Raw genomic sequence first — 15318 nt, forward strand, 5'->3', positions numbered from 1 at the left:
AGATCAATAAGTTATTCATTAAATTTTAAAAAACACTGGATTGAAGAAAAAGTATAAAAACTAACACAAACATTTAACAAATTTAAAACAAAAACTTTAGAATAACTTAAAATTTCTTTCCTTAGAAAAACACAACTGAAAAAACTGCATTTTAAATAAAACAATGTTTTAGACTAAAATTTTATATAAAACAAAACAGAAACATTCACACTACTAATTTTTTAATCTCCAATCTAAAAGTGCTGCATCCAAGGTAAAAAATATTATCTTTAATGTTTTGGTTAGGTTTAAATTTAGAATATCAATAAATGATAAGTTTTAGCTTTCTTAAATGAAAATAGCAACAATTAATTAGATAATTCTTACAATAAACAGTTCTACATGTAACCTTTAGTACTAAAAATATTGCGTTTAGGAGCAGAATTATGTATGATTTTAACTTTATAAAAATGCAGAAAACTGAATAACAAAGCATGAGTAGTAATGATTATTATACGCGAGTAGTGAAGTTCTAATTATTTTTTAAATTTATCAAACTACTTTAACAAATGTGCCTATAAACGAAACTTATCTTAAAGTTAAAAAAAACTAGTTACATAATCAAATAAAAACTTTAGTGTAAATTAAATTGAAGATGAGCATGTTAAATACTGCAAGATTCCCGTTTAAAATATTTTTCTAAATATGATATCAGTGTAAATTAGTTTCAGTTTTTTTAAATCAAGACCTATGGCAAAAATTTCTTTTCAAATTTGTTCAACCTTTTAAACCACTCCGTTGTAACTTTATCTAAACAGTTGTTATGGTAAGCTTGAGTACTTTGTGATTTTAGAATGACGTTTAAAAGTTCATTTACCGGCTGTTTTATCACAGGTATCATTTTCATGTAAGCTTCATCATTAGTAAGCAGAATCAGTCGCAAGAATTGGCACAAAGTAGACGTCCAAACCTGTGTTTTAATTTGCTTTTTCTCATAAAAAATACTTGATTTTCAGTACTTAAGTCAAAGGTTTAAAACTAGGATTGTTTCTTTATTTATTATTTTTTAAACCTAATGATTTAATCTAAAAAAATATATATAAATAAAACGCTTAATTAAAAACTATTGAGAATTTTATTTTTGTAGCTTATCAATTACCTACAACTCATTTTCTTTAATAATGTTTTTAATTTAAAACAAATTGTTTAATGACAAGACTTTGAATTAAATTTAGCGTAAAAAAATACTTCAACATCCATTTGTTTTTCTTCTTTATCAATGACTTTCAAGTACAGCTCATCTTTTTCTAATGGCTTTTTGTGTTTTAATTTTTCCATAAAACTCTTTTTTCCGTGATTTTTTTTCTTTTCATAATTATTTTTTAAAGTAATTAGGTTTTTTTGTCTTTCATAAGTACATAAAGTTTTTAATAAAGTACAGACATATTCAGTAACTTACTTGGTTTTTATTCGAAAATATAACTAAATTCACCTTTTTTATAAACTTATAAATTCTATACTAACTCAAGTTAGAAAATAGCTTTTTTTACAATTAATTTCCTACTTACATTTGTTAAAAGTGTATACCTAAATCAACTTTATTACTTTTGAATAAGTTTAAAATTTTTAAAACTAATAGAAAACTTTTAAGGAGATTTTATAATTTTACTTAAGTTTAACTAGAAACATTGCAAATAACTTTAAAATCATAAAAATTTAATATATAGTTTTGTATAAACAAACTTTAAGTGGTCTATACATAAATTATATATCTATCGCTGTTTGTTTTGAAAACTATAGTATAATAATAATATTTAAAAAAAAAACTCTTTACCATTTGCTTATTAGTCCCATTTTTTCTTGATTTTCCGTTTTCTGAAGAAAATTATAATTATTTTGAAATGTATCAAAAAAATATTTAATTCAATTATTTATTTATAACAAATTTAGCAATTAAATTTAATTTTTACTAGATTATCAACATAAGAGATTGTATTTAATTATAATTTATTTAGCTTTATTTACGCAGCTAATAAACCCAAAAAATAAATCGCACATTACCTACATTAGAGATGGGCCATATATATCACTTTTTTTTTGCGGGTCGGATTTGATAAAAAAGTTTAGGCGGGCCGGGTAACATTGATAAATACTACTAAAAAATATTTAAGTATAACTTTAATGAACCAATTATTTAATATACACTACAATCTAATTCTTTTTTCACAAGTTTTTTTTTCAACTAAAAAACATTACAACCACAGATTTATATTGGTGGACCGGATCCGGGCCCTTAGCCACACGTTACTCACCCCTAGCCTACATAAACTTTATAAAATAAAATTTATTATTTATAAAAAGAATCAAAAGTTTCAACATAAAACAAACGCAAACCTCTCACATATTTCATGTAATCGGACATCCGAAAAACTTCGTCACCCTCATCATCATCTTCCTCGTCATTTTCGCGCCAAAACTCAGAAATTGCGTGCGCACTCATCCGTAACATCATGTAACACGTGACATAGGGAGTCGAAAAGTCAAGACGCCGCGACGTGATTGGAAGAAGTATTTTAGGTGGGAGAGTCGCTGTGCAGCAGCATAAGGCGGCGGATATTTTCGCGTAAGCAGTGAAAGCAGCACCCGCCAACTAAGTTTTTCATTTCTTATTGAAATATTGCATTTATTAACTACTTTGGTAACACAAACTACCTGAGTGAGGTTAGCGGAATATTGCAAGTTATACGCCTTTTGCAGAATTCTTCTAACTTTGCGCCTTTTGTTGAACAAGCATGATACGGAGTATACTTTTCCGCAGATGCTGGCTATTTCAAAAGCCTAAATTGTTTATTTGTTTTTTTATACAAATTAATCAACTGTAGAACTGTATAATAAAATAAACGCTAAATACATTAAAAATAGTATTAATGTGAATTTAATCATAACTAACACTGTGATAACTACTAACATTTTTATGAGATATTTTTGCAATTAGTGGTAAAACTTTTGTTCTATTCTTAATTAAAGTTTCGTTACTCGTGGCTGTAGGTTCTTCACCATCTACAAGTTTCGTTCCACCAGACCGAAGGTAGTCTCCTACGTCTAGAGTTCGTTAAAAAAATCAATAAAAACAAAATTGACAACTCAGTTTTTGCTTTTCAGCATTTAGCTCTAATACTATAAAATCAACATGATAATTTAAAATAATAAACATTTTTTTCAAACCTCTGTGTTAGTTCTATTGATAATTAAATCATTTAAATAACTATTCAACACCGTATAACATATACCTTCATCATTTGAACTAGAGTAGTCAGACAAGAAGTGAAGACCATTTCCAAATAAAAAGTCACAGGTGGATTGTAACAGACTGTACAACGAAGACACGTCGCATACAACACGCTCCAAGCTAGTACGATTTGTACTTTGCGTTTCCAAACTACGAATACAGTTTTTGTTTTGTAAAATAGCACAGCAAGTAGATATTAATTTTTTAATACCTTAATCTATTAAAAGTGGTAAATATTCAAAAAATTATCAAACATACGAACATAATTCAAACACAACTAACTTTATGCAATCATTTGTTATCTTAGAGGTAATGTAACATTTTCTTCTTTGTATCGTTAAACTGTCTCTGCATATTATAAGATTACTAGTCTGGAAAACCTGGAAATGAATCATTGTAAAAACTAAGTTTATTAATACAAAAAATAATCTTACATTTTAATTAAAGCTTTTAAAACTAACGATAAAGCATAAAAGTTAGTAAAATTTAAACAATTCATTAATTATTCATACATCATTCTTAGCTTTAAACTAAAAATGAAAGAAGTTTTTATTTGCACTTTTATTCTGAAAATATCAAACATAATGTCAGTAAGAAATTTTTTTTGAACGCCTAAACGGAGCAAAAAAATAATTTACGCGAACTTTACAATAATTATTTTTTGGTTTATCTAATTTTCAAGCTTAAAATAAAACGATAAAATAACTTATTATGTATCAAAAAGAATCATCGGCGAAAGTCATCAAAGCTAAAGCCGTGAAATTTGTTAACTGAGATTGAAGTGATATGATTAAAACTTGTTGTTAAAAATTTACATAGAAAATTTAGGTTAATCTTTAAATTCAAAATAAAAAATAAGACTTTTATTACAAAATTTTGGAATAAACGTAAGTTTTAATTTTTCAAACTTTTTTATTGATTTACATACTCTCTGCAATATAGTTATAATAAATTTTAATTACTATACTAAAAAAGTATTTGTTACTTATTTAAAAGAGAAACTAGGCCCTTTTAAATTTTTTCATTTAGTTTTGAATTGTTTGAAATTTCTTAGTTTTAAAATTTTTGGAACCTAAAATTTATACAAAAACGTTTATGAAACCTAGAAAAGGTAAGTAAATTGTTTTTGTTTTTTGATTTCAAGTTTATTAATTCCTAAACTTGTACTCAAATTTAAACAGCTAAATATTTTTAGTAAAACTATCCTTTTTAAAAAAAATTGAATTTTATTTGCTTCAAAAAATACTTTTTAAATTGTTGACTAGATTAAATTTTCAAATACTTTATTATTGAACAACTAAAGAAATATAAAAAATCGCTTTTAAACTACAAGTTAAACTACTTGGGTAACTTTTTTAATTGGCAGGCCAGATTAACCAGAAAATATATTATGAGGGCCGGACTTGCTAAAAAAGTCTTAGCAGCGAGCGTAATTTTGAAAATTGTATTATAGAATTTTATAATTATTTGAAGGTAAAATTAAAATGAATAAAATATACATACACTACATACTGTGAACTAACGACAAGCTAAATAGCACGTTTCAAATTTCTAGTTATCAATAGATTCAACTTTATTTGGGAAAAAAAGGTTTCTAAGCTAAAAAATACGTCGTAAGACAAAAAATTCTGTACTTTTTTCACTACTAATTCAAACTGTAAACTTATAGTTTTTTTTTAACAAGAAGCATTATGATTGAAATAAATTATGCCATACCAAACAATTTGTTACTTACTATAGATCAAGGCTGAAACTATCGAAAACAACTCAAACTCATTACAAACATGTTGTTAATAGTTTTTTGTAATTTTTTTGATTCATTTTCGATCATGAAACATGGTGTTAAGTGTTTGGTGACTTTTTCTACAATTTCTTCCAAAGGTACATTTTTTTACAAGCTTTTTGTATCAAATATTTCACAATTGTTTATACTGAAAGGTGTAATTCTATCCAATCTCTCGATTAACTCAAAAGTATAGTTTATAATCAAAATTTATTTTTAGCACTTACGACGTTTCGCTGCTCGTATTAAAACAACTTTACAGAGTCAAATACTTTGGAAATTAAACGCTGTAGTGTTGTTCGTACTTTATGAGTAGCAAAACGTAGTAGGTCAATAAGTATTTCCGCGAAAACACAGTTGATTTTATAAAAGTCTTCATGCTAAAAACTTGGTACAAAATCAACTTCAAATTTACCTTGTGAGGTAACGGAGGCCACTCTTCTCCGCTGCACTGCACGACGGACTCAGTGTACTCGAGAATAAGCCGACACTGAGGCACCGAAGCCAGCTTGGTTAAGACTTCCAACGAACACAAGCAGTTCTCTGTTACGTAACACAGACACTCGTGCACGTCAGTTTCCATTTGTGACGTCATACAAGACCTCAACTCGGTTATTGCTAACCTAAATAAAAAGTGTTGATTTTCAGTTTGACTTCTAGATAGTTGTGCAATTGGATTTAACAACAAAGTTTATAATTTTATAAAAATAATATTCTAACTATTTTTTATTTTTCATTACATAATAATGATAAAAAAGACTAATGATGAAAAATTGCGTATTTAAAAGTTAGGTAAGTTATTTAAAAAAATAAACTAGCATCAGATAAATATACCTGAAACCAGCACACCCAACTCTGGACAAGAGGCTTGTTTCAGATGTTATAAGAAACACGCAGTAGTTAAGGTATGAAGTCCACAGATGGTAAGCTATACCGCCACTTAAACAACTCTCCATAGCTCTTTAAATAATAAAATTGTATTGCAGTTAGACTGAAAATAAAATCAGCGATATTGCTTTTTAAACAAAGTAAAAACAAATGGTTATCTTAGTATATATTATGACTACGTGTGTTTAAAATTACAGATTCGTTATAAATTTAATTCTGAAGATAAATAAGATTTATCCATTTTTTATATCATATTGAAAAATACAGTTTATAAAAGTGTATATAATTCTGAAAATTTACGAGATTTAAACGATATAATAGTTTTACTCAAACTTATACCTTAACTGAATGGTACTTTTTTAGAATACTTTTATTAAAAACTTATCATAAGTAGGGTATGGTTTAAAATATGATAATATTAAATTACTAACGACTTGATAACGTCAGAAAGAAGCTGTAATAGGTTTGTTATCACTTGTTTAACTCTATTTTTGGTCTTTAAAGAGGATTCCACATTGACAGAGGAAAAACGATGCAAAAATGGAAATACTTGCGAAATAAGCAACAAACAAACGTGACTACATTCTGTTATTGAATTGGTTACTTATATAATAAGTATTATGTTTGAACTAGTATAACTTTTTATATTTTATTAAAAAAAAATTATTCACTTTAACAAGATGGAAATTTTCATTATTCAAATGATTAAAAATATTTAAAACAAATTACAGTCATGCCGGGAACTTTTATATCATAAAAAAATGTTTATGTTAAGTTTGGGTTTAGTTTTTCTTTTTAAGTAACAACAATAATTTTATAAAAATATAAATAAAACATTTTATCTTTCAAGAGTATTGAACAACTTTTTAAAGGTGGTATTTAGACTTGCTTTGTTACCAGATATTTTTATTACATAAGTACTCATCTTATAAATAATTCTATCATCAGTAGTAAAAGAAGTATTTACAACAATATTCTAAAGTATTTTTTAAACCAAGTTCTTTTTGTTGAAATCTTATTAACTGGTTGAGAAAATCAGATAGCTTCAACAGCTTTTCATTTTCAACCGAATTCGCAGTAAATACACGCTCAGCGATGCAGGTAACAACTTCATGCATTAGATCAACTTTGCTCTTTGCTTTAGTCTTCTTACAACCATCTGTGCCTTGAAACGCAACCATGTTTTATTTCCAAAATAAGTTCACTCATACTTATTAATACATAAAACTATAATAGTTTATAATGTACAATATTAGAAAAAAATTGTGTACAATAACTATAATAGATATAGTAAAAAAAATGTTAGGATAAATAATTTTGAAAGACACTTAGAGGTCTATAGAAATTTACCAGATTTAATTTTTTGTTATATTAAAATAAATGTGGCTTTAAATTTTATAAATTTGTTGAGTTTATACTTAAAAAAACGTTATTAGTTACTTTTGGTTCCGTCTTTTAATACCACTTTTAGTTTAAAACTTTTAACGTTACTCGAGTTCAATTCTTCTTTCCAAAGATATCCTTTCGTCAACAAACAATTTTCTGTTCGTAAAAATTACAACGTATTAAAAACAAAACTTAAAATGACAGCAGATTTTGCAACAATTAAAACTTTTAAAATCAAAGATAAAATTGAGTTTAAAAACAAAATCTGAACACAAATGTAAATTAGACTTTTGTTTAATAGTTTATTTGAATTAATTAAATTAAGATTATGCAGGTGTCCAATTGTTGTAAAACTAAGTTTTTTTAATTAAAAATTGCAAGATGCTATTTTTATGAAAATCTATATTTTAATAATAAACAAAAGTCCTTTGATAACCTTTTATGGTTTACATCGAGTAAAAAGTAATACTGTTAATATTCAAGTAAGACAGGGTTACCAAATTTTTATTTTTATTTTTACCAGGTTTTCTGAATTTCTTCCAAGTTTTTGAAACTACAAATAGTTTTATATAGTATAAAAACATTGAAAAGATACTGTAAAGCTACTTAGATTGTGTTTTTCAATATTTATTTTTTTATGACACAAACATTTTTTAATCTAAACAAAACTTTATTACTTTACATGTAGATGATATTCTTTTAAATTCCAGGTTTATCCAGGACTTTAGTGATTTCTTCTGAGATTCCTTCTGAGATTTAATTCTCAAACTCCAGATTTTTTCAGGATTCAAGGTTTTTTGGCAACCTTGTTAAGATAATTTTTCACAGCATATTTAAGATACTAGAATAAGATTCATTAACAGCTACTTAATGCAATAAATTTATAGATAATTACTTACTTGCCAATAAATTTTTGTAATTCATAACTGATGGTAAATAAGTATTTTTCAGCACAATTGTTATACGTTCATAAACTTCTTTAATGTACCTATTATATATATTAATCACTGTAAATTGGTGGTTTAAAAAAAAGAATTTTATATAGTTTACTATTTTTAAGTATGTTTTTAAACTAAACATTCACATCTTATCAATAAAAATGAAGTAAAATATTTTAATAAATAAAAAAAAATTAACAGAAAGCAATTGAACTATTTTACTAAAAATAAAAACATTTTAAAATAGTATTTAATTTTAACATTTTATCTTACTAAAATAAACTATGTTTAAAGAAATTTTCATCAAAAGTCTTAAGACATTATACTTGGATTAACAAAAATAGACTAGTGTTTTCTTCTCGTGTTTAAAAATAAATAATGTTTGTAACCACTAAATATATTTTTTGTAAAAACACGTTCACTATATGTTTTGTATGTTTTAGAGTTGATGTTATTACCTATATTATATAGTCAACATATATAGAAACTAACAAAAGAAAATCTTCAGTGTATAAGTCATTTTTGCAATACATATCTAAAGAAAACGAAATAAAGTCATTTGCAAACTTTTCAAGCAAATAACAGTCACTACCAGCTACACTTGAAAAAGACTGACACAAACGAACGGCTACCGGTTTCTAAAATTCAACATTAAAAAATTTTCATTAAGAAAACTTCTTTTAACAATCGTAAACTATTTTAATTTATTATATAAGGCTTAAAATTTATAAGTTTTTATCAATAAATACATGGAGAGTAAACTAATTACTATTTATAAATCTTTTTTTTTTGCAAAGATAAAAAACGCTAGTCTTACTTTGTCTTCTTCTTTTGAAGTAAATATACTAATGTTATTATTAACAAGAGTAAACAAGATGCTCCATCCCGATCTTATTTGATCTGGTAGTCTGTCCACCAAGTCTCCAACGCATTCACTTATCTTTTAAATGAAATTTGCTGTAAATAGTTTTACTGCCATACCGTAAACTTAATTTTATTTTACATATATGCACTGTTTAGCTACGCCTTAAAAAAATTATGATATGTAGTAAATTTTAGTTTGCTTTATATAGAAGATAAACTTATAAAAGTCGTAAAGTAATCATGATAAAGCTTTGATTTCACATTTAGTATAAAGTTTAATTTTTAAAACCTGGAAAACATTTTATTTAAAAGTGATGTTTTTATAAGCTTTTTTTTTTAATATTGCAAAACATTTCAGGAGTAAAAATCGGAAGCATGTACTAGAAAAGGGGTCGGCAGCCTTATGTAACTCGCGGGCCAATTTTCCTAGGAAAAATTGCTCTCGGGATGCATTATTTAGAAAAAAAGCCTTTAGGACCGCTTTTTTTTAAAGTTCTGGTAATCAGTATAAAAATATTACTTAACATCAAAAAATGTGATAAATTAAGCAATATAGAGCACTAATTTAGAGTTGATTTTTGAATTATTTATTATTATTGTAAGTTTATTGTCATGCGATGGACCCAGGCGTCAAAACCTAGGCCACTTATACAGAAAGACATACAACAAAAAGACAAAAATAAACCAAAATTGTACATTAAAAATGAAAAACAAAAACAGAGTTTAACTAATTAAAGTTTAAAAATTAACATAAAAACACCAAAAATTATAACACAAAATTTATAATTCCGGTGCTTCCGAAAAAAGAACAACAATATCCTACTTCAACTTCACCCGAACAGATGGTTTCACTCCAAAACTGGTTTCACTTTCATTCGAACGACTGGCTTCACATTATTTGAACAACTGGTTCAGCTTTCATTTGAGTAACCGGCTTAACTTTTATCCATACAACTTGTTTCACTTTTATTCGTATAACTAGAACCGCTTTTATATGAACAACGTTTTTCTTTTTTCTTAGGAGAGCCTGCTTCATATTTACTTTCAAATCTTTAATACTCAGATAACTCAGCGTTTGTTGGACTTTCGTAGTAGCTGATAAATGTTGAGAACACTGACTATAAACAAAACTTAAGAACCCAAGGCCTCTAGCACTTTAATAGCTTAATAAACTATGTATTAAGGAACAGGTTTTGTTATACACAGAGGAAAGGCGCCGCCAATAAAACAAAGTTATAGGTTAAACCAAATTAGACAAATACAATCAGTGGTTAATGAAGAAATAAGAACAAAAAAAATCACTTATGAATTTTGCTAACAAAATATTTATTTAAATCAAACTTTTTTAACCTTAACCGAAAATGCTCAACTTTTTTACAAGAAACTAATTCGTTTGGAAGCTTGTTCCATAATTCAACTGAACGATAAAAAAAAGAATTATGCCAAACATTATTATTGAAACTATGTCTGCATGTAAATTTTCTGCTGTTACCTCTCAGTAAATAAGTACATTTATGAGGTTCAAAAATAGACTGTAAATTAATTGTAGTTTCACTATTAATCAGTTTGAAAAAAGTAATTAAGTCAAACTCAATCCTTCTATACTCTAAAGACTTAATACCAAGTTTTGAGAGTCTATCAAAATAAGATGTGTATGAGATGTTACAACGGTTGAAGACTATTCTTGTATATTTTCTTTGAATGGATTCAAGATGGTTAATATCTTTCTTCAGGTATGGAGACCAAATTGGTGTGTTGTATTCTAACTTAGGACGAATGTAAACGAGATAAATTTTTTTGAGAATGTTTATATCTGTAGATTTAAAACTCTTTAAAACTTGAAAAGAAATAGTTGATGCAATTTGATAAACGTAATTGATGTGGTGGTTCCATTTTAGGTTTTCAGCAATAAAAATTCCCAGATCTTTAAACACTTTAGTTGAAGGTAACCTTATGTTGTTTATTCTAAATTCAGAAGTGATACTAGATGTATTTTTTTGAATGTTTAGAACCTGACATTTACTAGGATTTAAAACTAGTTTTCTTTCTTTTAGCCAATGATAAATTTTATCCAAAGATTTTTGTAGAATTGTGTTAGAATGGCTAAAAATTTTTGTATCGTCTGCAAAGAGATTTATGTTGCTATTGACATCTACTGCTAAAGCTATATCATTGATATAAATTATAAATAAAAGTGGGCCAATAACCCCTCCTTGAGGCACTCCACTGAAAACAGGTAAAGACTCTGAAAAAGTGTTACCAATAACTACTTTTTGGGTTCTGTTTTCAAGGAACTCTTTGAACCAGCTAACTAAACTTTTATGAATTTTGTATTGAGTTAAAGTCTTTATTAGTTTAAAATGGGATACAGAGTCAAAAGCCTTTTGAATGTCTGTGTAAATAACTTTAGTTGACTTATTGCTTAGAAATGAAACCAGCCATGAGTGTAAGCAATTCAACAGTTGATAACTAGATGATCGATTAGGTAGAAAACCAAACTGTTTATGTGAAATTAGCTTATTTAAAAAAAGGTGATCAAGTATTTTTAGAGAAATTATATGTTCGAAAATTCTACAAAAACTGCTTGTTAAAGAAATGGGTCTGTAGTTTAAAGGGTTGTACTTACTACCTTTTTTGTGCACTGGTATGACATATGAGACTTTCCACTGGTTTGGTACAGAGGATGTAGCTAGTGAACAATTAAAAATTAGTGAAATTGGAAGAATTAGAGAATGAATAGTACGTTTAATAAAATATGAAGGAATGTTTTCAGGCGTTCTGATTATTTTATCTTTTAAATGATTAACAGACTTTATTATTTCATCATTGCTTATGAAGAAGTTTTTCATTTCCAGACACTTTTTACTAACAAGTGTAAAATTTTTGTCATCACAATCTTTAATAAATACCTTTTGAAAGGACCTGTTAAAAAAAGAGGCTTTATCAAGTTCTGATATTATTGGAATATTATTTTCATTAATTAATACAGGTAAAGAAGGTGTTAACTTGAGCTTTGATTTTACATAGCTGTAGAATTTTTTTGAGTTTGTGTTTTGGCAAAAACGTTTTTCATGTTCTATGTTGAACACTTTCACTGCTTTTTCATATTTTTTTGATACAGTTTTGTATTTTTCTATCATCTGCTTATCTAACTTACATTGTTTGTAGAGTTTTAGTTTTTCTCTTAATAACTTTTTTATATCAGAAGGATATGTTTTCATTTTTCTGTCTTGTTTAATCAAAGGCACAAATTGTTTGATTGAAAAGTTTATTGTTTTGATAAATTTATCATAAAACATTTGTAGATTTTTTGAGTTGTTAAAAAGAACTTTCCAATTTATATCTGATAAAAATTTATTAATATTCTCAAAATTTGCTCTACGAAAATTTGGATAGAGTGATTTAGGAGATGGTTTTTTACTTTTGTGAACACTTATCCCAAACAAAATAACATTGTGATCATTTATATTTGTTAAAGGTGAATCAACCAAATGAAACTTAACTCTATCTAATGCCATATAATTACAAAGCAGTAAATCGAGGATATTACCGTTCTTATGGGTAGGTGAGTCAATAAGTTGTGTAAGGAGATTATCTGAACAAAATTTAATAAAACATTTGTGACAGTCATTGTAGGTTGTGCTTGGGATATTCCAGTCTATATTTGGCAAATTAAAGTCACCTAAAATGTAAAAAGGAGACTGTTTTGGAATAAGGTTTCTGATTAAGTCGATCATGTTTGAAACAACAGCTAGAGATTTAGAAGAATTTGGAGGGATGTAGACACATAAAAATCTCAATCTGAGTCCTTTAAGAATCAAATCAAAACACAAAAATTCAAAACCATCAGATGAAACAAATTTAGTTTTTACTTTAATTAATTTTAAAAAGTTTTTAAATATAACAGCAACGCCTCCTCCCCTGCCTATTCTGTCATTACGGATTATATTATACCCTAGAGGACAAAAATTTGAATCAATAACATTTGAATTTAACCATGTTTCAGTAAAAAAAAATAAATCTAAATTTTGTGTACACATATAACATTCAATGAAGCTTATTTTGTTTAAAATAGATCTTATATTAGTATATGAAATGTTTAAAAATAAATCTCTACTAGAGGTTAAACTATTAGAAAAAACAGTGCTTGAGGCCTTAGTATTAGAACAATTAAAGATTAAACTAGATGACTTAAGATGCAAGTCAGTGTTTAAGCTAGACTTATTAGGCCCAGAGATCCTGGGCGTTAAACCGAAAGGGCAGTTGAGTACTTTCAACTATTTTGTTTTGTTTTATAACGTATCTTATGTTCAAATTTTTACTTTCAGCTTCTGCTTGTTTTTGTTTTAGTTCAAATCTCAATTTTCTAAAATGTTCCATCTCTGATTTTGTTCGATCAATATTAATGTAGATACTAATTTGTTTTCCCAGATGCTGTATTTTAAGGTTTTTTAGACTCAACAGTCGTTTTCTGCTAGATTGTGTCAGTAGCTTCAAAATTATTGGTCTCGTTTTATTGCCGTTGTATTTACCGATACGGTATATTGTATCTAATTCAGTTTCTGCTATCTTGTTGGAACCTAGAGAACTTTGTATTTTATTCAGGTCATTTTTTGCATTTTCTACCGTATAAACCGATGTATTGCTAATGTTTTCTGGAATATTAAATACTATTACATTCAAAGATTTTTTTTCTTTCAATTTCCTCTCAGTTTCAGCATTTATTTGATGTGTTACTAGTGACAATTTACTGTCAATGTTACTAATAAAATCTGGTTGTTTTTGAAAGGAGTTTGTTGATGCTTCTGCATACATTGAAAGTTTCTTTTCAAAATTATCAAACTTTTTGCAGAACTCTGTTTTAAATTTCATAAAACTCTCATTTAGTGAACTGATTTTGTGATCAAGAGACTTTTCTGTAGTTTGTTTCTTGTAGACCTCCTCATGAGTTTTTTGTGTACTCTGGATACTGATTTCAAGTTCCTTGATTTTTGTTTCATACTGACTTTTCAAGTTATTGATTTCTTTTTCCATTGACTGAAATTTTGCATCATTCTTTCTTCCTAGTTGTAGCAAACTTTCCTTTGTTGCTTTACTAACTTTGCAGTTTTCAATGATACTTTTTATTTCCAATTCAGACATATTAATTTACTTATATATAACCTTTCTTTCTATAATTAAGAATGATGAATATTGAATTAATTGAATTATTTAACTATTTATTTTTAACTTTAATTAAACTATTGGAACATAAGTGACTAGTATTTTACAAAAAGTTATACAAGACACACACTTTCAAAAACACTAAATATATTTCGATCAATTCTCTTCAGTAGAGACAATGATAACAAATGATAAGATTTTACACACTTATATAATAACCAAATAATCACAAAGTAATCAAGAGGTTAATAAAAGACAAAAGCAATTAGTAAAAGTTAAAACCAAATAAGTTCATCTTTAAATATTTATTGAATTAAGAGCCTAATTGTCAGTTTATATAAAAAAATCTTTAATTTTCGTTGTTTTTAAAATGTATACTTTTGACTGAAAAAGAGCTCGCGGGCCTCATATTTTGACTTTGGCATTTGGCCCGAGGGCCGTAGTTTGCCGACCCATGTACTAGAAGTACGATACTTAAAAAGGTATCTTAAATATCTTTAAAAGTAATCAACCTTGTAAAAAACAAACTCGGATAGGTTCAAATCAGTAGACTTAAAACAGTTAAAAGTAAAAAATAACAACTTCTAAAAGTTTTTTAAACTATTAAGCGCAAAAGCTTTTCATACTGTTTAGATGCGTTAATTGTATTGAAAACTAACGATAGTCTCAACTTGTCGACAACTCGCATTTTGTAACGAATGATGCAAATTAGTAAAGAGCTGCTTGTTGGTCATGAAAGTGACGAATTCATAATTTAAACTGACAACTGTGATGTCACAAAGACAAGCAGCAGACGTTGCGGCCATCCTGGGTATTTTGTGAGCGCTCGTCTATAAATATTAGTAGTAAAATAAATAATTATGAGAATACCTTTACTATTTAATAAGTTTTAGCAAACTTTTATTAGTGTACAAATGCTTATTGTTAATGTATTTTTTTAAAGTAAATTTCAAGATTTGTAAAGGGTTTTACTATCATCAATAAAGCTATCAGGTACTTAAAAAATCAATTTCATACCAGTTTTATAT

General features: G+C 26.9%; 1 protein-coding gene across 1 annotated transcript in view; it reads right to left on the reverse strand.

Annotated features, from left to right (window-relative positions):
* Positions 1-295: 295 nt before the first annotated feature.
* Positions 296-15318, reverse strand: part of LOC145833472 (uncharacterized) — a 29425-nt gene continuing 14402 nt past the window's right edge. The window contains exons 26-43 of the mRNA XM_082940648.1: positions 14950-15120; positions 9081-9203; positions 8756-8901; positions 8225-8313; positions 7380-7481; positions 6934-7104; positions 6371-6524; positions 5886-6011; positions 5467-5674; positions 3551-3648; positions 3270-3418; positions 2948-3081; positions 2692-2817; positions 2374-2629; positions 1814-1854; positions 1228-1344; positions 857-949; positions 296-789 (exon numbers count right to left, since the gene is read on the reverse strand). Coding sequence (XP_082796774.1) covers positions 757-789; positions 857-949; positions 1228-1344; positions 1814-1854; positions 2374-2629; positions 2692-2817; positions 2948-3081; positions 3270-3418; positions 3551-3648; positions 5467-5674; positions 5886-6011; positions 6371-6524; positions 6934-7104; positions 7380-7481; positions 8225-8313; positions 8756-8901; positions 9081-9203; positions 14950-15120 — 2337 coding nt within the window. The 3' untranslated portion in view covers positions 296-756. The remainder of the gene's footprint in view (positions 790-856; positions 950-1227; positions 1345-1813; positions 1855-2373; positions 2630-2691; positions 2818-2947; positions 3082-3269; positions 3419-3550; positions 3649-5466; positions 5675-5885; positions 6012-6370; positions 6525-6933; positions 7105-7379; positions 7482-8224; positions 8314-8755; positions 8902-9080; positions 9204-14949; positions 15121-15318) is intronic.

Source organism: Thalia democratica, chromosome 4, assembly GCF_965202585.1.
Source record: "Thalia democratica chromosome 4, ktThaDemo2.hap1.1, whole genome shotgun sequence".
In the NCBI taxonomy this organism is placed as follows: Eukaryota; Metazoa; Chordata; class Thaliacea; order Salpida; family Salpidae; genus Thalia; species Thalia democratica.